Raw genomic sequence first — 27,266 nt, 5'->3', positions numbered from 1 at the left:
ATAAAAAATTGATAAATAAAGTTATGAAGTTGACTAATAAATATTTATATATATATAAATAATTTTTAGTAGCAAAATAAAATTGATTAATAAAATATTGATTAATAAATTATAAAATTGATTAATCAAACGATATTCTTTAATCTAAAATAAATAAATAAATTTTTACTTTTTTAATTATTTTATTATTATAATATTTCATCCGTGAATAGAAAAATACACCGTCATATATATTTTAATATAAAAATAACTTTTTTCTAATCATAGGTTCTATAACAACGAAGACATGATGACGTGGGACCATATTTGCATAGAGGTAAATTAAGTTGCATATACACAGTACAAGAAAAAAAATCACATGAGATGAAAAAAAGTTGCACAACAATCAAATTTATATTCTAATTAAAATATGGAACAAAATTCACGATAAAATAATACCATCGCAATTACCCTGTCGCAAATTTCTGAGGCCGAAATTTTAATGTCTGTCATTTGTTCAATATGGGGACAAAATTCTTAAATTACATCTCTATATCAGCGACGATTTTTCTACATTTTTAATCAATATTGAGACAAAGTTTGTGACCGTTATATAAAAAAATATTTAAAAAAGCACTAATATTACAGTTTGTGATTGATTAATTGCAGTAAACAAGTTGACTACAATATCATGGAAATAATCTTCAATAGTTTTATTTAGTGAAACAATAGCAATTACACTTATTATAAAATAAATCTGATAAAAGAGGGGCCAAAGAAGACGTGGGAATATTATTTTGGCTTGCTTTTTGTTCCTCTTGAGCTTGTGCCCACATCACAGCATAAAATCCAATGGCTATTATAGCAGCTCCAATCATGCTGCAACAATAAGTAAAACCAAATTTTGAATTAATACATTATTTAAATTATTTTTCACAAATTTGTTGTTCTTTAGTTAGATGTACTTATTTATATACCTTCCAAGATAAAGATTGTCTCCCAAAAATATTACCCCCGTGACAAGTGCAATGATCATTCCCAAAGGATTGAACATAGCTACATATATTGGTCCTTTCTTACGAAGCGCCCATGCAGAGACAACACTCCTCATTGAAACAAGAAAAATTGCCTATAAATAAAACCAAAAACATTATATGTAAACTATTTTGCACCTGCTTTTTTAAAATTCTCTTGACAACAATAAACTGTATAACTTACTGAATAACATATAGATACCAACTCCTTATCAGGTTTTAGTGTCCAAGCTTTAGAATTTCCCTCTGTAATGAAAGCTACAATTGCAGATAGGATTATCACCAAACTGCAACAAATGGTTGTTACCATTACCTCTTCAGGATAATCCCTCAAAATCCAAGTCTGTATATAGATGGAAAAGTAAAAAATGAAATAAGTTTTAGAATTGGTGTCCAATAGAGTAAGGCTTCATTCCCATAGGATTATATGAGCTGATGTAAATGAGGGAGAATGAGAAGGTTGTGGTTTACGTTAGATAAAACTTTTAGATTGAATGGATTCAGACTGTAATCGTGAACGAATCACTTTTTTTTATAGTATTTTAAACACTCTCAAATTTTTTAGAGTTTCTATGCAGGAATACCTATGATAATTCAACTTATACTCGAGTTTGCACAAGATGGATGAAAACTCGAATGTAGGAAAGAGAATCTGAAATTTTTCTTAAGAGGATATGTATCTTGTGATGTGATTTCTGAATTCGAAATGATTTATTTTTATATCATATTTGTGTTCTTTCACAAGGTTGCAACCCTTGATGAAACATCTTTTCAGCAACACTTTTAACAAAAGTTATGTTGTCTCACCTACAACAACGTTTTTCATGAGTTGCATATGATCAGTTTGCAACACTTTATGAAGTGTTATCAATTTTCGAATTCAAAATTCAAACTCAAGCAACAATCAAAAATAAGATCAACGGTCGTTTAACACATGCCGACCCAAGGTCGATCGTCTACTGCCGGAGCGCCATCGGCGCCGCCGTATAATATCGCGAGTAGCCTGGTTGCTCTGATGTGTCGTGCCTAAGTGCTCAAGTTCCACCTACAAGCCGCCTCTAACGCCTATACATCCATGCCCTCGGACCCGGTCTCGGAACCGGAGACGGTGTCGTCGGTGGTGACACATGCGAGCAGGTGTATGGAGGAAACAAATGGCATAATGCTTGAGACCACCAAACTTGTCCATGTGGTATTTTATCCTCTTTGTCATTTTTTTTGAGTTAACGAACATAACTCTTTATAAAAAGTTTTTAATGTGAGTGTCACTTTCTATGCAGGAATATTTTCCAAGCATTTATTAGCATTTACGCACTTCCTCTTTTTCTTGTCATATTGGAACATACCTATGAAATTTATTGTTCATAAATTACAACAATCTCCCATTTATTCTAATAATGACAAGACCAATTTCAGAAAACAGAAACAAACAATGTTAATATAGTTAAGTATCTTTCGATTTGACTTAACCTTAGTAAAGATAAATCAAAGTCTAATCACAAAGTTTAATTAGTCTATTCATAGTACTAATACCAATATGTGTTAATATAGAATTCCATAAAGAAATAGATTCAAGCATATAAGTAGAATTAGAATTTTTATTAAAAATATTATCAGTAGTATAAAGTTTGATCATTCCCTCAACGGCAATATCATTTTCCTACAAATACACCATTATAGGTGTATATTAGTTTGCCTAATTCATAAACAGTCTTAATTCCCGATTTTCCCAACAAGTCCCCACTAACAAGGTTCTTATTCATGTCGGGGACACGAAATACATTGACAAGATTGACTTTCTTTACTGAAGTGAAATTTAGTTCGACGGGTCATATTCCAACGACTCTAGATCGTACTTCATTTCCCAACTGCACTTCCTGTCCATCATGTACTTCAGAATAAGTTTTAAATGTTGTTTTTTCATAAGAAACATGCATGGTAGCACATGTATCATACCACCATTCTTGTATTTTTCCTTTGATTTCCATAATCTCGCTCACCGTAGCAATTATTCGTCATTGGCAGGAACAACATTAACTTCGTTTTTGGCCTTGTTATGCATGAAGTCTCGAGCAAAGTGGCATAGTTTGCCACACACATAACAACCTCCTTTTGATCCTTTTGGTATGCTAGACTTATTGAACTTTTTATGTTCCTTCTTAGGGCCAAGATGGTTCTTCATGCCATCATGTTTCCTCTTTCCTTTTGGAATTACATCATTTTCTTTAGAGTGTCCCGCAGATTCAAACTTGTCTTTATCCTTCGTCTCTTCCTCGATTAAAAGGTGTTTCTAAAGTTTCTCCAACGAGAAATCCTCAGAACTATGCAGCAATTTCTTCTTCTATCCTTTCCACGAAGGTAGAAATGATTACACCAACTTGAAAAGCTTCTGGAATGTCTATTTTTACAACTTTTATTTTATTCACGAGAACCTATAACTCGTGTTCTTGTGCAAGAATTTGCTTAGAGTCTAAAATTTTAAAATCAAAGTATTTAGATATTAAGAACTTTTTCATACCATCCTCTTCAACCTTGAATTTGAATTCAAGTGCTTTCCAGATCTCTGTTGCAGATTGGGTATTAGTGTATAGATCATATAAACGATCAGATAATGCATTCAGAATATATCCATGGCATAATCGTTCATCTTCCTTTTGTTTCTTTTGTTCCTTCTTAACTTTATCAGTGTCATTTTCGGTTGGTTCTAGAATTGGTGTCAAGTTAGGATCCAAAACATAGTGAATCTTCAAAGCAATTAAATAGAAACGTCATCTTGTCTTGCCAACGAGTGATATTTGTTCCATTTTTCAGCAACACTTTTATCAAAAGTTGTGTTAATTCGCCTACAACAACATTTTCCAAGAGTTACATATGTTTATTCTGCAACACTTTATAAAGTGTAAGTCCTCAAGTGTCACCTACAAGCCTCCACTAGCATCTTTATGCCCATGCCCTCGGACCCATAGCCAGTTTTGTCAGTGGCAACACCAGAGAACAGGTGTATGAAGGAGACAAGTGGCATAATGCTTGGAACCACCACATTTGTCCATGTGACACTTTATCCTTTTTTTTCTTTTGTTGAGTTAGTGAATATAATTCTTTATAAAGGGTTTTAATGTGAGTGTCATTTTCTATGTGGGACTATTTCCCAAGCATTTATTGACATTTATTCCCTTCCTCTTTTTCTTGTCATATTAGAACGTACCCATGGAATTTATTGTTCACAAATTACAGCATGCGTGTTAAGAATCCAAAAACTGGTGAATTCATTGGAGAACTCTAGTGAGAACATGATTGATCTAATATTCCTTGAGAAGGACGTGAGAGCTCTAAACCATCAATTTGATCATGTAGTTATATAAATGGAGGAATCAAGTTATATGGGGTATTGACTATTGAAGATCTTCAAGGATCATTACAAATTTGTGAATTAATAATTGTTTACAGGAAAGGTGTTAAAGAATCCGTTACAACATTGCAATGCCAAACATTGAAGATGAATGGTTAATATGATAAATTCAAAGGCAAGAAGAAGAAATTAAATTTGTACTAACTCAAAGGCAACATAATAATGGAGAAACTTGAATCCACCAAGAGAGTGGAAGAGACATCAAATCAGAATGATCTAAAGAATAAGCATATTCAGTCCTACAATTGTGAGAAATGGAACCATAATAATGATTATTACTGGTATGAAAAAGGAAAATAAAATATAAAGATAGTGGAAATGGTGAAAAATATGGTTTAGATGGTGAACTTGTGGTTTTTATGACACTCATTTATAAGGAAGACAAACAACCTTATATCAGTTTGATTAATGGAAAATCCTTGAAAGATGTACATGTAGAAAATATTTTTGCCAAGATAGGTGATGGTAAGAATGCAATTATATAAAACGTGTTGTTTGTTTATGGTATCAAGATTAAACTATTAAGTATTGTCCATTAATTGAAAAATGTTTCCTAATGACCATAAAGAATTATGCACTAGAGTTGTTTGATTCTTTAAATATCATTGTCTTGAGGTCATCTATAGCAAATAATAGAATCTTATAAACAAAGATTAGTGCAAATAAAGTTCATTACCTTCAAGAAGTGGTGAAAAACAAGATAACTTGGTTCTTTCTGGCATATATAAATGGTTTGGTTCCATAAACTTTAGATCCCTAATTTTGTTAGTATTTCAAGGAATTGTAACATATTTTGCCAAGATTTCAAATCCTAGAAAGATGAATTGTTTGATATGTTCAAAATTTTCAAGGTGTTAGTTAAAAATCAAAGTGACAAGAAGATAAAGGTGATAGAGGTGGTGAGTACACATCTAAATCATTTGAATCATATTGTGTTAATAATAATTTTAAACATAAGGTCACAAATCTATACACACCTCGACAAAATGGTTTGGTAGAAAAAAAGAGCATAATTATTTTAAACATGGCTAGATGCATATAGAAGCAAATGAACATGCCAAATTAATTTTGGGAAGTATAGAAGAAATAAACTAGGTAACAAAAATGAAGAAATGATTCTTGTTGGCTATCATGCAACTAGAGCCTATACATTAGACAATCCAGAAACTGAGAGGATTTTATTTAGTAGAGATATTTTCATAATTGAGTTTGAATCATGGGATTAGAAATTGAAAATCAACTCAAGTAAGCCAAAATTTAACTTATTATTATATGTTGATTAAGGTCTCATGATATGAAGAAAAAACTGTTGATAAAATTGACAAGCCTCGTAGAATAAAAGTGGTGTCAACTAGATTGTAGCATTCTAAGATGATGGATTGTAAATAAATATGAGATAAGTTGTATGGAAAGAAATCAAACTTGAGAACTTGTCAAGTTGCCGACATACAAGAAGGTCAATTGAATCAAATTGGTATATAAAAGTGAAACAAAATCTTGATGGATCCATTTCAAAATACAAGGAAAGATTGGTACTATGAGGCATTCTTAAAAGATATGACCTTGACTACTAAAGTTTATACACACAAATTGCAAGGACAGAAACAATCAGGTTAGTTGTTACTTTGCCACATGTAAGGGATTGATCCATGTTTCACTTAGATGTAAAGTCAATCTTTCTAAATGGTCTAATCGATGAAGTAGTGTTTGTCACAAAGATTCTTGGATTTGTGATCAAAAGGAAGGAGACCATGATATGCATGCTTCATAAGGTTGTAAGGCCTCAATCAGACCCTCAAAGTATGGAATAGAAGAATAACGAATTTCCATGTTCAACTAGTATTCACTAAGTGCAAGTATGATTAATATGGATATGCAAAACCTACAATATCAAGCATAATACATGTGTTCCCATGTTTATGATCTATTGGTAAGTGGTAATAATATTGCTGATATGAAGAGATTCACGGAGCTCGTGATGTCAAAAATTGAAATGAGAGACTTATGAATACTATCTTAGTTAGGATGATATTAGATAAAGTTTTAAAAAGACTAATCCCATAATATAGAATATATGAGATATGAGTTTTAAAGAGGTTTTATATGACTAATTTCAACTCTATAGTCACAACAATCGAAGTAATCCTAAAAATTAATAAGAGCGACAAAATTGTAAAAGTGGATTCAAGAATAATCAAACATCTTTTAGGATCTCTAAGGTACCTTTGTAATAGAAGGCTTGTCATATTCTTTGTAGTTGTCGGGATTAGAAGGTTTGTGGATGATCCCAAAAAATTTCACATGAATGCATAAAGATTGATACCAAAATAATTAAGTGGCACATCCGGCTATGGAATTTTCTTTCCATGACACACATATCAAGATGATCCAATTATCATATGTTTATTTGATGTCGATTGGTGTTAAGATAAAATGACCAGAAGAGCACTAATATGTACTTATTCAAGTTCTTAAGCACACTAAGTTCTTGGTGCTTAAGGAAGAAGCCAAATGTAGACTTGTCATCTTTTGAATTTGAATACACAACGTGATCATATTAAGCATTCTAGACTTCATGGTGCTAAAGGAGTTAAAGAATCAAGTTAAGAAGCCCATCACACTACAAATTAACAATATATTTACTATAAACTTAGATAAGTTTCAAGTTAAAGGGGTTAGATTTTGTTAATAGTTTATTAAAAATATGACAAATTACTATAGTTAAGAGTTTGTTAGTTGACTTAAACTCAAGCAACTTATCTAGCATGGATTTTTGTTTGGAAATAATCCAAGTCTCATATTAGGTAAAGATAGAGCCCACAAAGGTTTATATAGAATGCTATTCCTCATCTTACAAGTTGGTTTTGTATAAATGATAGGTAAAAGCTAATTCTGTTATGGTATTATGTGCCTATTTATTCAGGTCACCCACTATTCAAATGTACACCAAGTCCAATAGTGTTAGATGCAAGGGGATGTATTGGAAAAACCAAATTCCACACATCGATAATTTAGACCACCGATTGTTTACATTCGTGCACTAAACTTAATAGTGTTGGGTGTTCAGGGATGTATTGAGAAAAACCCAAATATCATATGGTTAGAACCTGCAAAAAGTTTATATGTTTCACCTCTTATCTTACAAGTCGATTTTGTAGGGATGAATTATGCAGAAAAAATTATAATTTTATTGCTTTGTGGTATATGCATTATTGTATGATTGATTCAACCATAATATAGACATAAAATTTTGTTAAAATATGACCTACGAAGAGATATTTGAATAAACCGTGTGTTTGAATAACACTAAGGAAGTTGTATTGTATAGTGAAATATACATCTCATCATATTAGTTACATAGGGAATATCCTAAGGTATATTCTAGAATGTTCTACGGATTATTTTCTCTATATATGTATATATAAGTATCAACACTTTCCCTCAAACTTGAACATATATGTCAAATGCACCAAACTTGCCAGATATATAATTAGTTATGGGACTTCATACGGATTTTGTAAACATGGCTGTCAATTGATCGTTAGAGTTGACAAAGCTTGTGACGATGTCATCTGATTCAATCTTCTCTCTAACAAAGTGGCAGATTATATCAATATATTTGGCCCTCTCATGGGAAGATTGGATTTGAAGAAATGTGCATTGCAACTTGATTATCACAAATAAGTGTCATTGGTCTCACTTCTTCAATTTGAAGTTCCTTTTAATCAAATGAATTCACATGTTTCCTTTTCCATGGTCATGTACTTTTCCTCAACGTTTGATCTTGCAACTACATTTTATTTCTTATTTTTCCAAGATATACGCTTTCCTCGAACAAGTACACAATACCTAGAGGTGGTTCGTCTATCAATGAGTGACCCTACCCAAAAAATATCATAGTACCCAACTATATTAGTATGTCTTTTATCTTCATACAAGATACCTTTTTCCTGGAGCATATTTGATGTATCTCAGAATCTGAATAAGATAATCCATATGTTCCTAACAACGAGAATTTAAGAATTGTCTTACCACACTAACTGCAAAAGAAATGTCTATATGAGTAAGTGTGAGATAATTCAAGTTTCCAACCAATCACATATACCTTCCAAAGTTAGATAGAGGTTCCCCAAGAAATAATGTTTACCAAGGTCTTTTGTCTGAAACTGATTTGAGAGATGTTGTTTCAACTAGAGTACTCCTTGTTGATTACAACTAATTATGACAATAGCATCCACATACACAATATGATAAATACACCCTTGGGCCGAGTGACGATAAAAAATAGAACGACCAATTTCACTACAGACCATAACGAACCGTTGTACTACAGTGTTGAATCTACCAAACCAGGCTCTCGAAGATTACTTAATACCATAAAGAGACATGTGTACTCTACAGACCACAGTCGACGACTCTCCCTGAGCAACAAACCCAGTTGGTTGCTCCATATATACTTCCTCTTTAAGATCGCCATGTAAAAATGCATATTTGATGTCAATTTGATGAAGAGGCTAATTTCGAATGGCTACAATGGCGAGAAGAAGTCTAACTGAAGCCATCTTAAATACGTGTGAGGAGGTATCTCTATAATCCAACCCAAAAATCTTAGTGTTTCCTTTGGCTACCAAGGAGCTTTAAATTGACCAATCTTACCATATAGACCAACCTTCACTATATAAAGTTAGCGATAACTTACTAAAGATTTCCCATGTGACAGACGTTAGGTGATGACGCTGATATGTTTGAAGTGGTTGAGGAGTGGAGGGGTCAATCGTAGGAATATCTAGTGGGTCAGGATCCCTAGACTTGTGGGGAACAATGTTAGACGAGACATTAATAACTTGCATGCGGGATGTGGGAGTGTTACCTTGGATTTTTCAACTTGACTATAAGTAGAAAGTATTAATGGGACACCAATGAATATGCTAGGTTGAAGGACAAGGTAAAATTAATCCGAATGGGAACAGAGTTGATGCTAGATGGGAAGTCACATATAGTTATGTCGATCGAAGTAACTCCATGTCGAAGGGCATTATAAGAGTTCAGGGACTTAGTGAAATTGAATATTATGCTATGTTGGATAAGGTTGGAGTTCATCATTACAATGGAAACAAGGTTGACTTGGGCATTGCATGTGGAAAATACTAGAGTGGGTTGTCATAGCATGATTGACATTAAAGACTTCGACGTGGGAAGTCAGTTCTTGATGACCAGTAAAAGTAGTTAAGATATTTGAATGGTGTTAAAAGATCGGGAACTGGTTTAACATAAACGGTTACTCAAAGACACGTGGAGGCTCGTCGGAGGGTACCGCTGCATGGGGATGAAACATGTTGTAATCGGGTTAGTCGATCGTTCTTGGGTAGTTATTTTAGAGTAGTATATAAAGAGACTTATGTTAATTTGGGAAGGGTTCTGCAATTGTACACCTATTCTGTAAACTCAAAGTATCTGTGTATTTGAGAAATGAGTGAGAAAAATGTAGGTAGGTGTTCCACAGTTTATAAATTTTAAGTCTTTTCCCATTTAAGTATCTTTTATGCATTGAGTTACCTTTTTATTTTTCTTTATAGTTCATGTTTCTACTTCACTTTGCATTTTGTTTTCAATCTTTATTCTAAAAATCTTTTATTCCAAATCTTGCTTCAAAGCAACATTGAAATAAATCGAAGAAGTTACCCTTGGATTTTGACACAAAATGTTGTTCAAAACCATAAATTCACACAAATATGTTCCGGGATATTTTCAAGTATGATCCCTTAAGTATTAATAAAAAACTTGTATTTGATTACCAAATTTCACAGTAAACAAATTGGCACACCTGGTGGGACACTTTTTGTGTGTGGTTTTACTTTGCATTTTTCGAAAATTTATAATTCTTAATTCCCTTAACTTCTCATTCTCTGAGTGTGAGTGTACATGAGATTAAGGTGTGGTAAAATAACAAAGAGAGAAGTTAGGAGACCTGTAAGGAGAATGATGACTCCCAAGAATAACAATGGAGAACAACCTACTAGTAGTGTTAGGACGGGCACGATTTCTACACCAATGGAGGAGCTTATTCCTTCGACTGCAAGTACTATGAAAACACTATCTACAAAGGTTGAATCGATGACTTTACCTGAAGGAACAACTTTGTCTCCAATTCCCCAGAGTCACCCAGTAACTCATTGACCATTCGTGGCGTCTGATTTTAGACCTTTTACCACAAATTTCACAATGACAATGTCAGGGCATAAACAACCTTATGGAATGCCAACGACAACGATGGATAGTTTACATGATAACCCAACAACATTTGTCAATAATGTTGCATATGCATATTCACCAAGCACGACGTTTGGTTCAGCCATAAGCAAACATGGTCGAATTATGCAACCCCGTGTGGGAATGGGATTTGGGTCTCAGGCAATGCCTGCTTTGATAACAAATTTGTCATGGAAATGCGACAACAAATGGATGAGAGTAACCATGAGATGGTAAATATCACTAACACAGTAGATGGGTACAATATTCAATCCATTGATTCAAAACATGAATCAGAGTTACCAAGAGTTGGCAACTCAAATGACTAGAATTATTGGGTTTTTTGGCGCTCCCCCGATGTAGGTTCAACATGTGGTTCAACCCCAAGTCGTTAAACAAGTTCGGAATGAGAGGTTGGTTTTGGAGGTAAACACTATGAACCAGGGACAGTAAGTACTGCCCTCAATTGGTCTAACAAGAGATACCTAGAGAGGAAGAGCGTCCACCTGTTATGATTATTATTCGAAATTAGGACATTGACCAAGTAGCCCATCAGGTTCGACATGGAAATCTGTTAGGGGGAAATAACCTTGCGACCATTGTCGAAAAGGTAATGGCACAAAATGGGGTGAACATGGGCCTGCAGAGGCCTAATTACACATCTCCCCTTTCAGAGTTTGTGTTGCAGACTCAACTGCCAGGGGGTTGGAAACTCCCTAAATTTACAAAGTTTTCTAGCGACACTAAGAGTCTATTATCGAGCACATTGCCCGATACTTAACTGAGGCAGGTGACATAGCCAACAATGAGAATCTAAGGATGAGATATTTTCCTAGTTCCCTAACTAAGAATGATTTTACATGGTTTACCACCCTATCTGCCATTTAATTAATGATTGGTCTCGATTAGAGAGGTTGTTTCATGAGCAGTTTTACATGGGAAATCTAAGATTAGTTTAAAAGAATTGTCGAGCGTGAAGTGAAAGTTCGATGAGTCAATCGACGACTATCTGAATCGATTTTGGTTTCTAAAAACAAGGTGCTTTACTCAAGTACTTGAACATGAGCTTGTCGAAATGGCTAATGAGGGGTTAGATTATTCCATTAGGAAGAAATTAGACACGTAGTGTATAAGAGACATGCCTAAGTTAGCTGACAGAGTTTGATAAGTCGAAAGACTAAAGGCCAAAAAAGCTAGAGTGAGTAAGGGTAAGAAAGAGCATGTGGTTTATGTTGACATAGAGGATCAAGACCTAATTTCTGAGATTGAATTAGGCCAAATCGAAGAATCTGAATTTGACGTGGCTAAAATAAAACCAGGTCCCCCATTTGTGTGTAAGTTACTTACACCTGCAAGTGGGAAGAATCCTTCGGAACCTAAAGAAAATGATAAATTCGTTAAGAAAACTTACACCTTTGATGTAACCAAATGTGATGAGATTTTTGATTTGCTGGTTGCAGATGGACAAATACTTATGCCCTTAGGTGCAAAACTACCACCATTAGAAAAAAGAAAGAAACGAGGGTTTTGTAAGTACCATAATTTTCTAGGGCACAGGACCTCATAATGATTTCTTTTCAGGGATCTTGTTCAGAATGCACTAAATAAAGGAAGATTGAGGTTTTCTAAGTGAAAACCACCTATGAAGATTGACTCTGGCCCCTTGTAAGTTGAGGATGTTAGCTACGTGGAACCTGTGGTAATCAATACAGTCAAAATTATTGAAGATTTCGACATAGCTGAGTTTGAAGAAACTAAAAATCAGATCTAAGTAGTATTCCCAAAGGCTGGTGAAGGATTGGTGGAATTTATTTATAGGTGCAAGGCTTAAGACTCATAGGTGATGTTGTGTCCTCAACATAGTGTTATCTTTGACAAGAAGGCTACGAGAAAGGTTGAGATTGCTCAGAAAGAAAAAGAGAAGGGGATGTGCAGGATGAATAGGTCACAGTCTCACTTCGACAAGAGAGCGGTGCCCCGGAGAAAAGAATAAGCTCCTGCTTAGAGAAAGGCTAGGCCCAATACTTTCAAACCTACGCCTAATACTCCTCAAGGGAGGGAGACTAAGCATGCTGGAAACGAGTATGCTAGAAATACTAAGTGGAGAAACTTTGAAATGGGACAAGGGCCCTCTATGACTTATCGAGAGAATTTCCAGATGTCAGAGAGGTGTTCCTATGGACCTAGCAATTACCAAGGGAAAAACCTCATTTCAAGGATGCAATGAAGGAGGTTTTAGTGGAAGAAAAAGGATTAGAGAGATGTTGGAGTGTCATGTAAAAATAATAAGCAGTACCAAAATTAGGCAAACGATCAAGCAAAGAAGCCAGTAGGAAGGAAGTTGTTTTCTCCCAAGACAACTCAGACAAAGACAAAGATCAAGGAAAAAGAGCAGTCGAAAGAGGATGAAATGGTCATAGACAACTTCTACTGCAGGTCAGAGGGGGATTTCAATGTCCTATGTAATATGGTTTATGTGCTCTCTAGGGAGTAGAGTTGTGTGACGGAAGTTGCTGAGATCGAAGATTGTGAAGAAGAGGAGCTGGGGAAACACAAGCCAATATGTTATTTTATAATGAACAATGGGTGTATTGAAGAGAAAAATGTGTACTTTGAACGACCCCATTAGGGTATGAAGAACTACCTAAATCCCTTTTTTATAAGGGAAAAGGTTGAAGGTACCACAGTGAATAGAATCTTGGTGGACGGTGGGGCAGCGGTGAATTTAATGCCTCATTTTTCGTTGGCTAAGATAGGGAAATTTGATACAGATTTAAGGCCCCATAATATGGTATTGTCCAACTATAAGGGTAAAGTTGGCCAGACTATGGGGGTCAACAGAATGGGGAGACGAATTTGGTGATGATGACTAAATTCGATGTGTTAGTTCGAATCACGACCTACGTGGCAGAGAATAGACTTAAAGGGGCTTTGGAAGTCTAAGAGATAGAAGTGTTCGATGTAAGACAAAGAGTCGATGTTGAACCCTAACCAGTCGAAGAGCTACGAATAGTAGTGGGAGATGACAGCCAAAAAGGCCAGAGCCTCGATTGTATTACGATGACGCGCCTTTAGGTTTTTAGAAGAATTCGGAAGCGTCGACTACAAAGATGCATCCTCAAGATCCATTGGAAGAAAAAAAATTGGGTGATGGATCGAATAGAAGGTCGATTTACATCAGCGCCAACATAGATCCAAATCTCAGGATAGAGATGAGGATGTGTCGAAGATGACATTTTGATATCCAGGAGCTTTAAGAACCTATGAATGTGCAGTGATGCCATTTGGCTTAAAGAATGATGGGGAAACTTACCAAAGGGTGATAAACTCTATTTTTCATGATTATATCAAAACATTTATGCAAATATATATCTATGATATAGTCATCAAGTTTGTCTCAAGAAATGGACATCTCGACCATCTCCGACACACATTCGAAATGATGAGGAAACATGGACGAAAAATGAATCCTCTAAAATTAGATCATTTTGATAAACTTGGCACCAACTTTTGTAGTTTGGGAATACCTGGATGACCTAACTGAGCATGAATTATGAGTGGAGAATCTGCGGTTGAGCATGTCATAGATTACACAGAGAGGTAGTAAAGGCCTTAAGACTCACATCTGATGCCAATCATCCATCCCAAACTCTGATCCTACAGGGTAACATTACTGTTAATGAAGGTGATAATACAATCAAAAGAACCAGTTAAAAGACTGACTGAAATTAAATTAAACGGACAATTAGGTACATAAAGAACAAAAGTAACAGAGAGAGAAGATAGAATTTGAACAGTATCAATCCCTTTTGATCGGGTTTGAGAACCATTAGCATAAGTTATAATAAGTAAGAAACCAGAGGTAGATAGGGAAGATAAAATACCTTTATTACTAGTAACATGACCAGACACACCAGAATCAGGGATCCAAAGGCCAAAAGGAGATGATTGAGAGACGAAAACATATAAATTATTAGTGTGTTCAACCGAAGTAGTAGAACTAGAGTTCTTATTATTCTGACACCATCTGATAAAATCATCGTAGCTTGACGTAGTGATCAGAGGAGTAGGTGAGGTCTGAAGAATGTTTAATTGATCAATATAAGCCACATTCACCTGGCGTGAAGGTCGGCCATGCAACTTCCAACAATGGTCAATAGTATGCCCAAGTCGGTTACAATGTTCACACTTATAACAAGGTTTAGGGTTGGATTACCCTTCTCGAATGTGATTCTGGTTGTTTCGAATAGATGCAAGGGTAGAAGTGTCACCTGGTGTAGGGTCAGAAACATACGGAGGAGCAATATGTGGCTTAAGTGATTGTTTTACATGTACTCAAATAAGAATAATAGAGGTAGCAAACATATTTGGTACAGTAACAGAACTTAGAATTTGATCACTAATGGAGGAGTACTTCTGAGGGAAACCATGTAGAGAAATAAGCATGAAGAGAGTGTCACGTTATTCACATGACTTCTCTTGTTCAGGTGTGGTGCATCCAACCTGAGGTAAAAGCTTGTTAATATCATGGAGTGCACTGTACACTTGACCAATATATGTTGACATAGATCCCTTAATCTTTTTTGGAGTAACGATATTTAATAATTTGTGACACACTTCATAAAGACGTTGAGTGTCATTCGTATAAAGTTGTTTTAACTGCGTCCAAACCAATTCACACATTATATGGGGACGAAAGGTCGGTTTCATATCGGGATGAATGGTGAACTTGATTACACTGCATAGTTACGCATCGATATGCTCCCATTTTGGCTTTTCAGCTGCAACCACGGTGTCAGATTTTGTTGTGAGGTGATCCTTGTAGCTTTAAGCATGTACCCATAATTCGATATCACTGACCCAACTATTGTAATTGGATCATGTCAGCTTTTCTATTGAGAGTGGAGAGGTGACATAGTTGGTGAAAATACTCTTTGAACTAGAGGAATAAGCAGAACGAACCATGAGTATCTAAAGGAAGAGAAATATCACATGAACCAGATGAATAGAGGTTGTTTGAACATGAAATCGTATTTCAGTAGATGGGAAAAAATAATTTAGGGCAGATCTGGACCGCTGACGGAAAATCGAGTACATCGACGAAAGAGGTGTCTTGATCAAAGGTGGCTTGTGGCGTCACACACAGAGGGGAAGGGTAACACGTGGGCCCACACGCAGAGGAAGAAGCGACGTGTATGAGCATTAGCGGAAGTAGTTTATGACAGTTTTTTTGGGTATAGGTCGGATCGGAGTAGACACTTCTTTCTGTGGGAGTAGTGTGCCGGAAAGTCGTCAGAATAATAGGCGCCAGTGCCATTGCGACCGGAGAATTTTGAAAATTGATGTCAGAATGAGTCGCGACAGTAGATGGAAGGCAAACTAGAGTTAGGACACAATTTATTGGAAAAAAATTCCCACTGAAAGACAGTGGATCAACCAGATAGAGCACGGTGAAAGGTTATCTCTCAGTAAGCTCTAAATACCATATTAAAATACGAGACACTAAGAGATATTTAAATAAACTGTGCATTTGAATAACACTACGAAAGTTGTATTATATGGTTAAATATATTGCTCGTCATATTAATTACATATGGAATATGCTAAGATATATCTATTTAATTCTAGAATGTACTATGGATATATATATATATATATATATATATATATATATATATATATATATATATATATATATATATATATATATATATATATATATATATATATATATATATATATTTTTTTTTTATTTGAGCTTTACTCTCTAGTTATTATTATAAAAATAATACAAATATATTAAATAATAGATGTAGTTAATATATATATATATATATATATATATATATATATATATATATATATATATATATATATATATATATATATATATATATATATATATATATATATATATATATATATATATATATATATATATATATATAAAATGATTGGAGAGAACATCATTTCAATAGTAGGGATATTCAAATTATTTAAATACCTGGACAATATATAAAACTGAAAGGCAAAAGCTAGCAACGGTAAGAAGAAAAGCACCAAGTATCCATTGTGAACTCCCTGTCAAGTACATGCCACTTGCTCCCATTCTTATATTTTGAAAAGCATCATTAATCAATGGGATTCCTTTATATAATGTCACAGTTAATGCTCCTGCTATGGACACCATTGTACCAATAATTTTAGCACGGCTGCTATGCTGTTTCAAATTTAGATTTTCCATCCTAAAAGATTAAATATATTTTTGACTTTTAGAAACTCATATAGTTCACTTCTTTTTTAGTTTTTAAATTTAAATACTAAACATTTTTTTAATATTTTATATAGGCAAATTATTGAATCAAAACCAAAAGAATGAGAGATATTAAATTGAACTCCTCAAATAGCTTGAAAAAAATAATAGATTGACACGTTCATCTTATCCCTAAAATAGAAAGGGAATTTCACCAAGTACTATTATAAATAAATAAAAACTGCATTAATTATACACATGTAATTTCTTCTATGAAAATATGAGATATCTTGAATCTAAAAGAATATATAATAGGTAAAGTATTCTTTAATTATTTAAAAGATGTCAAGGTACAATATTCAAATTAAAAAAATGCACGAATGACCAGCATTGAGTCAGCCAAGCCAAAGATTTATACAATTCCTTATATTAACATATTCTATAGCAAATATTATTTCATGCAATTCAATTTAAAAGGAGGTCCAAACTTCAATCTTAGTTGAGAAGGTTGCTTAGAATATTTCTAAATTATCCCTAAATATACCATCATAAGTTGATATTCCAAGATTTTCTCTTGAACCTCCATATGTGTTGCACTTAATTCAATTATGATTAGGAAAGTACCAATTAAATTATATGATTCTAGGTGCGAGAGGAGATTGACATTTGTTGTCAAAGCATGAAGTAGATGTCATATATAGCAATTGTTTAACATAAAGAATGTCACAATCGAAGACAATTTGACCATTTTGAAATATGATATTATTTCTTGTGTGCTAAGTTTTCCAAAAAAAATATTATGATGAGAGTCATGATCAAATTTTGAATTTGAGAGTTTCAGCTTCTACCAGTAAATTTGAATAAGCTTTCATAACTAGTTATATCAATGTTCATGCTAAGCAATTGATTCATCTAATGCCAAAAGAGTAATGTGTACTTGCAACTAAAAAATAAATGGTATGTGATTTCCACGTCATGAATGTAGAGAGGACACCTCAAAACCATACGCATTTCCCTTCAAATCAAGTTTTCTTTTATTGCAATATTATGTATTAGCTTCCAAGTCACTAATGACTTAGCAGAAGATATATAAAGATGAAAAATAAATTTTGTCTAAGAAAGTTCAATGTGATCCCTCTTGATACAGTTATAGATATCTTTAAAAGATAGATCACCGTCTATAAATCATGTCCTGATGAATTCATCACCAGTAGTATTATCATATGACAAGTTAAGCTTTAAAATGTCTTCAAGAATTTGAGGAGTCAAAATGGATAATCATGAGGAATGTTCCAATTGATATCTTGGATAATTGAATTGACCTTAGTAGTTTGGATAAATTGAACATCCATTGGCATACTAGGTATAAATCTTTAATTTTGTATCCCAACTAATTGCCAGACCATAAATTAATGTCATTTTCATTAACAACATGCCATCTATTATCTTCCTCTAGAAAAGAAAATGAATGCTTAATATGAGGCCATATTGAAGAAGTAATAAAATGCATAAATGGTTTTTTGTGCATGAAGTATCCAATAATAAGCATAGAAGATCATTGACTATTGAGTCAACATCTTCCAACAAAGAGATAATCAACTAGCATTGTTTGTTATCTTAATATCTCTCATACCATAACCTCATTTAGACAAAGGTGAGCAAATGACCTTGCAAGATATATTAATCATCTTTGTATTGTCTATGCTACATGTCAATAGATTTTTTTTATGCAAGAATTCAGTTTGTTAAGAATATTGATTGACCATTAATAAATCTTACAACTATATAAAACCATGTGTTATATTACTGACTACACCAATTGAACCTTAGTCATCATAGAAAGAAGGTGGTTGTTCTAAGTATTTAGCTTGGGGAATACTCTATCTGCTATGATTTGAAGCTGATGAGTTATATATTTTCCTTTAAAAATAGGAACTTCGAGATAGTTAAATGGTGTTTGTCTCACAATAAATCCAAGAATATATGCAATGTGCCTCAATCTAGATCCATAACTACCTCAATCATAAAACTTACACTTAGTTTGACTTATATGTTGACAAGAACTCTGACCATATTCCTAAAGGAGATGGTTAACGGCTTGTCAATTTTTCCTAGTAGCTTTGCAAAAGATGATAAGGTTATCTGCAAAAAAAGTGGGTGGCTAGGAGTGGTTTTCTTTACCAGTGATATGCTTGTGAACTTTCCCTAATCCACTAACATAGATAATTGTCTATTAAGTGTCTCTTAAACAATACATGAGAGCAAAGGAGACATGGGATCTTATTACCTCACTCCTCTAGAGCAAGAAAAAATATTTCAACTTTCCCATTTATCATGATTAATAATTTGGTTGAGTGGAAAATAGTAAGAATTCAACTACAAAACTTTTGATCAAAGCCAAATTGAACAAGAAGTTCTAAAGTGTCATAGGTTTTTCTAATTTCTATCTTCAAAGTCATACCACCTCAAAAGAAGTTCTTGTCTAACATATTAATGCTTCCTGAAATAATCTCAATGTACTCATAAATATATTTGTCCTTAATGAAGCCTATTGGTGCTCTTGAAAAATAATTATGAACTAAGATGGTCAACCTGTCTACCATAATCTTAGTGATGATTTTGAATTGAAAATTTGTTAGTGCAAGAGGTCTATACTGCTCAATAGAATCTAATCCATTTTATTGAGGTATCAAAATCACATTGACTTAATTGAGATTATAATGATCCAAACTTTTTCAAAGAATTGATCCAGTCAGACCACTAGTATATCCCAATAGGCTTTGAAAATAACATTACCCAAAGCCATCAAGACCTGGAGAAGAATTATCATTCATATTATACACTATATTCTTAATTTCCTCTAATTTAGGCATTCTAGTAAGATATTATTATAAAGAAAATGAGTGATGCATCCCGTCAAATTAGACTGAAAATTTTAAAATATTTGTATGACATGGCAAAATGATATGTTTTTATTGGATAATAGTATAAAAAAAAATTATACTCTCAGAGCATCACCATTAAATCCTTCATTATATACAAGAGTTATAAATTGTGGGATAATTCTCTCTACAAAATCAGGATAACTGCAATTTTAAAAACATAATTATCTAATTCAATATCATTCTCACAAAAATATTGTCATGTGCCTTGGTCTATTGATTTTGTTATTATCATAAACTATTACGCACTTAATATAACACAATATATATATATATATATATATATATATATATATATATATATATATATATATATATATATATATATATATATATATATATATATATATATATATATATATATATATATATATGACCTTGCTGAGTAACATAACTTAAATTTAAAAGACAAACCTTGAAATTAGAGCAAGTATGAAGGTAAAAGCCGGGACAAGGTCAACCATAGCAGATGCCAACGTGGGAGAGCTGCATCTAATTCCAGTGTTCATCAAAATCTGCACTGAAGTACTACACACGCATGTTGTTCATGATCAATCAAACGAATAATAAATATTTTCGCATATACTATGTCAATTTGTTCGTTACCTTAGGCAACTGAGAAGAAACAATCTGCAGTAAATTGATGATGAAATAGGAGGAGGAGCTCTTTTTCTATGGTAGAAAAGAGTGGATGGTAGAAGAAAACATAGAGCAAAAAGGTTTGAGTAAAATGTGAAAACATAAATACTCATTCCATCGTTGGTTGCTGCTTTGATTAGAGTGCTGCCTCCAATATCCGCGAACTGAACTGCAACCATTGCTGATGTTACAATTGCTCCTTCGCTTACCATTTTCCTCACTCTTTTTTTTTCCTGCAATTTTCTTTTTCTCAATCTCACGTTATCAATCTGTTTTTCTTTTCTTTGACTTTTCTTCCTTTAATGTATAACTTTATTGTCTTGTCCATTTTTCTATGATCACATGTGCTAGGCTTTTTATAAAATATAACATAACTATTGCAAAGATACGCTGTCACCAAATTATTTTATCGCCAACTAACGTGGCAAAAAGAAATTATAATAAGATAAACTAATTTCTAAGTATATATAATGGATACTGCTGATTTTTTAAAAAAATGATCTATATGCTTTAAATATGTTTTCACGTACTAAGTGTGGCCGCAATTGAATATTACAATCCTTTAAAAACAGTCACACACACAGCGTGGCCTCAATTGAATATAAGGCATGTTGTCTTTGTTTATGAGAATGGTTTTAAGGTCTTGTCAAACCGAGGCCGATTGACTGAAGGTCAACCTGACAGCAAGCTGAGCAACCCATATTCAACAAATTAGAGGGTCTTTTCATTTTATAAGTTTAAATACATTTTTTATCCCTTTAATTTGACTGTTTTAAATAATTGATCTCCTATTACAAAACATGCGATTTTGATCCCTTATATTTGATTGTGTTTGGATTTGCATGATCTTCTATCCAATTTTGATTATGTGTCAATTCATTAATGACGTGACAGGTACTATTTGGATACATGTCAGCATTTTCAAATATGTCAATTCTCACCCGGATATTTTAATGTAGAAAATATTAAAAAATATTTTGGAAATTGAAAAAACAAATTATAATCTAGTGAAATAGGAATTAAATTCATCCTCGTTCATTGCCTTTACTTGTTCTTCAGAAATTGAAACCCTAATCCCCTTTTGGCAACCCCCTAATATCCTGTTTTGTATTCGTGCAATTTGTTCAGAAATTGAAACCTAATTTTATTACATATTGAAATTTGTGAAGCATTCGTGCAATTCGTTACGAAGATGAAGAAGTTTGGAAGTCAAAAGGAGAGGGTCATATACTGTGTAAGGTATGTATTATTGTCTTTGTGATCCTCTTAGTTTAGTATTGTTGTGGTTCTTATGGTCACTGGTGTTAGTTTATATTTGTTTGATTCAATTTTTGTCAATTTTTTCCAGGTCTGATATGAGTAATAAGATAAGGTTGAGAATACATCATAGGGGTAAATTCGTTGAGACACCTGTAAATTGGTATGTAAATGGGAAAGTTACTGAGATGAACTGGAGTTGAGATGTTGATTATATGTCTTACATGGAGTTAGAGGATATGATTAAGAGTGAGGCCTATGTAAATATAAAGTGCTTGTGGTATTGGCACCCTGCATATAGCTTTTCTCGTGGTCTTAGACCCTTGAACAATGACCAGGGTGTACTGCAGTTTTCAAAAGATGTTGTAGGATATGATGTAATAGATGTGTATGTGGAGCATAGTGTGGGGATTCCACAGATTATTGATGATAGTGAACTGGTTATTGAACTAGATGTTAAAGATGATGTATAATGCATTAGATTTAAAAGCGCAGATGTTACTGAGGAAGTCATTATTGCTGAAGAAGTCAGTACCGATCCTAATGGTATTCCTGAATAAGGAAATATTAATCCTAATGGTGTTGCTGAAGATGGTGTCACTACTGATCCTAGTGGTGGTGTTGCTGAAGAAGAAAGTACTGATCCTAATGGTGTTGTTGAAGATGATGTCAGTACTGATCCTAATTGTGTTGCTAAAGAAGAAAATATTGATCCTAATGTTGTTGCTGAAGATGATATCACTATTGATCCTAATGGTGTTGCTGAAGATGATGTTACTATTGATCCTAATGTTGTTGCTGAAGAAGGAACCACTGATATTGATGAGGATTATGTTGCAAGTGAGGGTAGTTTTGAGGATAGTGAATATCAATTTAGTGAAGAATCTGAGGAGAGTGAGATGGACTGGACTAAGGTACTTCCCCAAGAGATTTTAGGTAAGGCTTCTAGATGCCAAAACAAGAAAGACCAGACTGAGATGGTTCATGGTGACGTTGAGGATTCAGACCATTTATATACACCACTGATAACGCGAAAATACATCGTATATTTGCCTTGATTTACACTCAAAAATCATAACACTTTCATTTATATTATGATTATTCCGCAAGTGTTCGAGTTATTTTTGCAGGTATTTCAATCCCCATGCTTAAATGAGCAAAGTATAGAAAAGGAAGGAAAAGAAGAAGAAATAGAAGAGAAAGCAGTAGAAAAACAGAGAACACAAAAATTGTGGATGTGACGACCATCACAAAGCATGTCACGACCGGCACGCCCATCCTGTGGCGACCGCCACAGGCTCATCACGAACGTCATGCGGCCAAAATCAGCGCCTTGAAACAGTCAACAGAAGTGACCCAACATTTGTTGGCAAACCACTTTCTTGTTTGGTCAGCCGCTTGCTCGTGATTTCCTCACTCAACAAAGTCATCCTTGTTTCTCTCAACTGCCAAGACCTAATGGGGGGATATAAAAAGATGGAAGTTGGAAACCTACGGGGACGCTTAATTTTTTTCTTTTGGAAGCCAGCTTTGAAGACCTTTTTCTCTCTGCACTTTTGCACGGCAATTCTATTTTGTCTTTTACTTTTCTTCAGCAACATTAATTTTCCTTTACCATTCAGAGCTTTGATTTTCCCTTTTTCCTTTCCGTTTTTCATTTAGCCAAAGTAGTAGTTTCCTACACTAAGGACCTACTATAATTTATTTAATTTAGTCTAAGCGATTACTTCGAAGAAGCAGAATCCTACCGACATGTGGAGGACTGCTTAAGTACTTCAAGATTCGGTATATTCTATTAATCCAATTTCCAGGTTTTTATTCAATTGTTATTGCTTTATTATTATTGTAATCATGTCTGTTTTATTGTTGATCTGTTTATGTTCGTCTGTGTTTGCATTGTTTAACATGTCCGGCTAAACTACCGGTATCGGTATGTAACAATTTAATTAGACAGGATTTAATAATAATCGGTGTAAAACTTCTTTTCTCAAACAATCTTTTTGACTGTGGTTTTTAATTTAAATTTAATTAACTTTGTCACAAGTGTGAGCTATTTAATACGATTTTGCCACGAGAGTGGGAAATTAACTAAGGTGAGAACCGACAATCGCGAGAGTGTGAGGGTCGAACTGGATAGTAAAAACTAGGCATTGATTTTAAAAACAGCGAGAGCACTTTAAAAGCAATTAAAACTTATTTATTTTCAAAAAGTATTTTTAACTTCAAATGGGACAGCGATAGCGTACATTCTGACTTAAAGGTATAGTCCAAATCAACAATCACGAGAGTGTGAGATAAAGTCTTTTAAATAAGTATTTTATACTGAAAGATATTTGGTACTTAAATTATACACTGGTGACTTATCGAATCCCTGACGATTAATGCGTTGCATACTGATATCCTTATATTAATATTTTCTTAAAACTTAACTTCCCTTAGATTTAATTTTCTTCAACCAAACTTCTAAAAATCATTCCCTTAGCTAAACATAGTAACATCAGTAGCATTAGTTTGACCATCGGTCCTTGTGGGTTCGATATCTTTTAAAACTAAAACGACTGGACTGTGCACTTGCAGTCAAGTATCCGATAGACTATATTCTATATACAGTCACGAGACGTATCAACCACCAGGGAAAGTGGCTTGCCAAAACAAGAAAGTGGCTTGCCAACAAGTTTGCAAGCATACTTAGACATAATCCTTCTATGAAACCATCAGGCATCGGAGCTGAAGCTGTTGAGAGATGGGGAGTGAAACTATCACATGATCAGGAATACATGGCAAAGAGGAAAGTAATGGAGTTAGTTCAAGGGGATGGTATTGAGCAATTCACTCATTTGAGAAGTTATGGACAAGTGTTATTAAAATCAAATTCTAATAGTACTGTTGTAATACAATATGCTGATAGTAATGGCAACCATGTGTTTGAAAGAATTTATTGTTGGATAAATAAATCCAGCGTCACCCTTAGGGATTCGAATGGGCTTAACATCCCAACCCATGGCGCTTAGAGGGAGCTTACAAACCTCGCTTTAGGTGCAGCCCCTGAGGGCTCATACTATAAGGAAATAAAGTTGCACCCTCACTAACAGCAATTGCTTTTAGCTCAGTGGTAAGCGCTTGATCCTACAAGTGGTATCAGAGCATGGTCATGGGTTCGAATCCCCCCGGCTGACACTGGGGGGAGATTGTTGGATAAATAAATCCAGCGTCACTCCTAGGGATTCGAATGGGCTTAACATCCCAACCCATGGCACTTAGAGGGAGCTTACAAACCTCGCTTTAGGTGCAGCCCCTGAGGGCTCATACTATAAGGAAATAAAGTTGCACCCTCACTAACAGCAATTGCTTTTAGCTCAGTGGTAAGCGCTTGATCCTACATTTATGTCTGTTTAGAGGCTTGCAAGGCAGGGTTTGCAAGGACATGCAGGCCTTTTATTGGGTTGGATGCATGTTTCTTGAAAGGGGATTATGGTGGATAATTAATGGAAGTAGTGGGGAGGGATGGCAATAACCAATTTTTTTTAATTGCATATGTTGTAGTTGAAGCTGAAACAAAGGATTCATAGCAATAGTTTTTAGACCTTCTTATGCATGATTTGGAAGGATACAGTCAGAGGTCCTATGCATTTATATCAAATCAGCAAAAGGTAAAGCACTTATACTTATACTTATGCATTAACTTGTTTATATATTATGCATTTAAATGTTTACATATTATCCATATTTTGCATGTGACAGGGACTAGTTCCACATGTTCAAGGCATCAGTGCTAATGTGGAGTCCAGATTATGTGTGAAGCATTTATACGGCAATTGGAAGAAGAAACACCCTGGATTGGAATTAAAGGAAGTGTTGTGGGAAGCTGCTAGGGCAACAACAGTTCCAGCATGGGAAAGGGAAATGTTGAGGGTGAAGGCAATGAAAGAGGATGCAGGAAAGATATGTTAGATGTCCCTGCATGGCATTGGAGCAGATCACACTTCAGAACATATTCAAAGTGTGACTTACAAGTGAAGAACATGTGTGAAGCATTCAATAGGGCAATACTGGATCATAGGGAGAAGCCTATTATCACTCTATTGGAAGGCATCAAGCATTACATCACCAAGAGGCTGACAAGTCAGAAGGAGTTGCTACATGGCTACACTAGATCCATATGTCCTAGAATTCAGTTGGTTATTGAGAAGAATAAGAAGCAAGCACAGGGGTTGAGTCCCATATGGCATAGTGATGATGACCTATCAATATTTGGTTTCACCAATGGAATTGAAACTTACTGTGTTGACCTGAAAAAGGAAGCTTGCTCATGCAGAAAGTGGGACTTGTATGGTATACCTTGCTGCCTTGTAATTGCCTGCATATGGAACATCAAGAAACAACATGAGGATTATGTTACTACATGTTATATGTCTGTTTTTTTTTCTATACTTGGTCTATTTTGTTTATGTATACTTGGTCTGAAAAACCAACCATGGTTGCAGTAGATCCACAGAATCGTCCTCTTAAGTTCTACGCTACCCCGTCCCAACAAGAACCTCACAGCAGCATTGTTGCCCCTGCTATGAATCGAAACGATTTCGAGCTGAAACCCTCATTATTATCAGTCGTCGAACAACATCAATTTGCTGGAAATCCTACAGACGACCCTAATGAACATTTGACCAAGTTTGTGCAGTACACAGACATTGTGAAGGCGAATGGTGTATCTCAAGATGCGATAAGACTACGCCTCTTTCCTTTCTCACTAAGAGACAGAGCTTGGGCTTGGTTGCAATCCTTGCCATCCAACTCAGTTACAACATGGGAAGAACTGAAGAACGTTTTCTTATCCCAATATTTTCCGCCAAGCAAAACTGCTATGCTGAGAGCTCAAATCAATGGATTTCGATAAAAAGATGTAGAATCTCTCTACGATGCGTGGGAGAGATACAAATGCATGATGAGGATATGTCTACATCACGGTCTCGAATACTGGGTGATCATTCACACATTTTACAATGGGCTTCTGTATAACACAAGACTGACAGTAGACGCTGCCGCAGAAGGTGCACTTATGGACAAGCCATACAACAAAGCCTATCAACTCATTGAAAACATGGCCCAAAACCATTGCCAGTTGGGAGGTGAAAGAACTCCAGTAGAAATGTCCCAAACAAAAAGTGGAATGTACGAAATCAGTAGCCTTGACCACGTCCATGCAAAAGTTGGTAAGAATATTAAAACTCTTCGATCATATCGAGGTGGTGAGTATTTAAGCCTAGAGTTTGATGACCATCTGAAAGAGTGTGGGATCATATCCCAACTTACTCCTCCTAGAACACCCCAATGGAATGGTGTATCTGAGAGAAGAAATCGAACCTTGTTAGACATGGTCCGATCCATGATGAGTCACGTCGATCTTCCAAACTCCTTTTGGGGACATGCATTATTGACAGCAGCTTACACACTTAACCGTGTTCCATCCAAAAAGGTTGAGAAGATACCATATGAGATATGGAGTG

At 34.6% G+C, this 27,266-nt stretch overlaps 1 protein-coding gene and 1 non-coding gene across 3 annotated transcripts; both read right to left on the bottom strand.

Annotated features, from left to right (window-relative positions):
- Positions 1–619: 619 nt before the first annotated feature.
- On the bottom strand, positions 620–20,882 carry LOC127119346 (WAT1-related protein At3g28050). 2 transcript variants are annotated; one of them, XM_051049569.1, is made up of 6 exons: positions 20,473–20,882; positions 20,281–20,394; positions 16,676–16,916; positions 1,198–1,356; positions 957–1,108; positions 620–858 (listed from the first exon to the last, which is right to left on the bottom strand). In XM_051049569.1, exons 1-6 carry the CDS (start codon positions 20,715–20,717, stop codon positions 693–695), a joined length of 1,077 nt encoding a protein of 358 aa, XP_050905526.1. In that variant the 5' UTR covers positions 20,718–20,882; the 3' UTR covers positions 620–692. The 2 variants fall into 2 exon arrangements, with proteins under 2 accessions (XP_050905526.1, XP_050905527.1); XM_051049570.1 differs by having other exon boundaries at positions 20,281–20,386; positions 20,473–20,618.
- Positions 20,883–26,623: 5,741 nt separating this feature from the next.
- LOC127124538 (small nucleolar RNA R71) lies at positions 26,624–26,730 on the bottom strand. The gene has a single exon (XR_007804018.1). It is a non-coding gene; the product is annotated as a small nucleolar RNA R71 (small nucleolar RNA).
- Between the last annotated feature and the right edge of the window lie 536 nt (positions 26,731–27,266).

Source organism: Lathyrus oleraceus, chromosome 2 (genome assembly GCF_024323335.1).
Source record: "Lathyrus oleraceus cultivar Zhongwan6 chromosome 2, CAAS_Psat_ZW6_1.0, whole genome shotgun sequence".
In the NCBI taxonomy this organism is placed as follows: Eukaryota; Viridiplantae; Streptophyta; class Magnoliopsida; order Fabales; family Fabaceae; genus Lathyrus; species Lathyrus oleraceus.
This window is presented reverse-complemented; position numbering and strand designations above follow the sequence as displayed.

What these genes read in the sequence shown, in the direction of transcription:
- LOC127119346 (XM_051049569.1), bottom strand. Translation starts at nt 20,717, where the DNA reads ATGGTAAGCGAAGGAGCAATTGTAACATCAGCAATGGTTGCAGTTCAG. An exon ending in CAGTTTTATATATTGTCCAG is followed by an intron (nt 1,357 to 16,675) that starts GTATTTAAATAA and finishes ATCTATATACAG; the next exon opens with ACTTGGATTTTGAGGGATTA. An exon ending in TGGTATCTATATGTTATTCA is followed by an intron (nt 1,109 to 1,197) that starts GTAAGTTATACA and finishes TTTTATTTATAG; the next exon opens with GCAATTTTTCTTGTTTCAAT.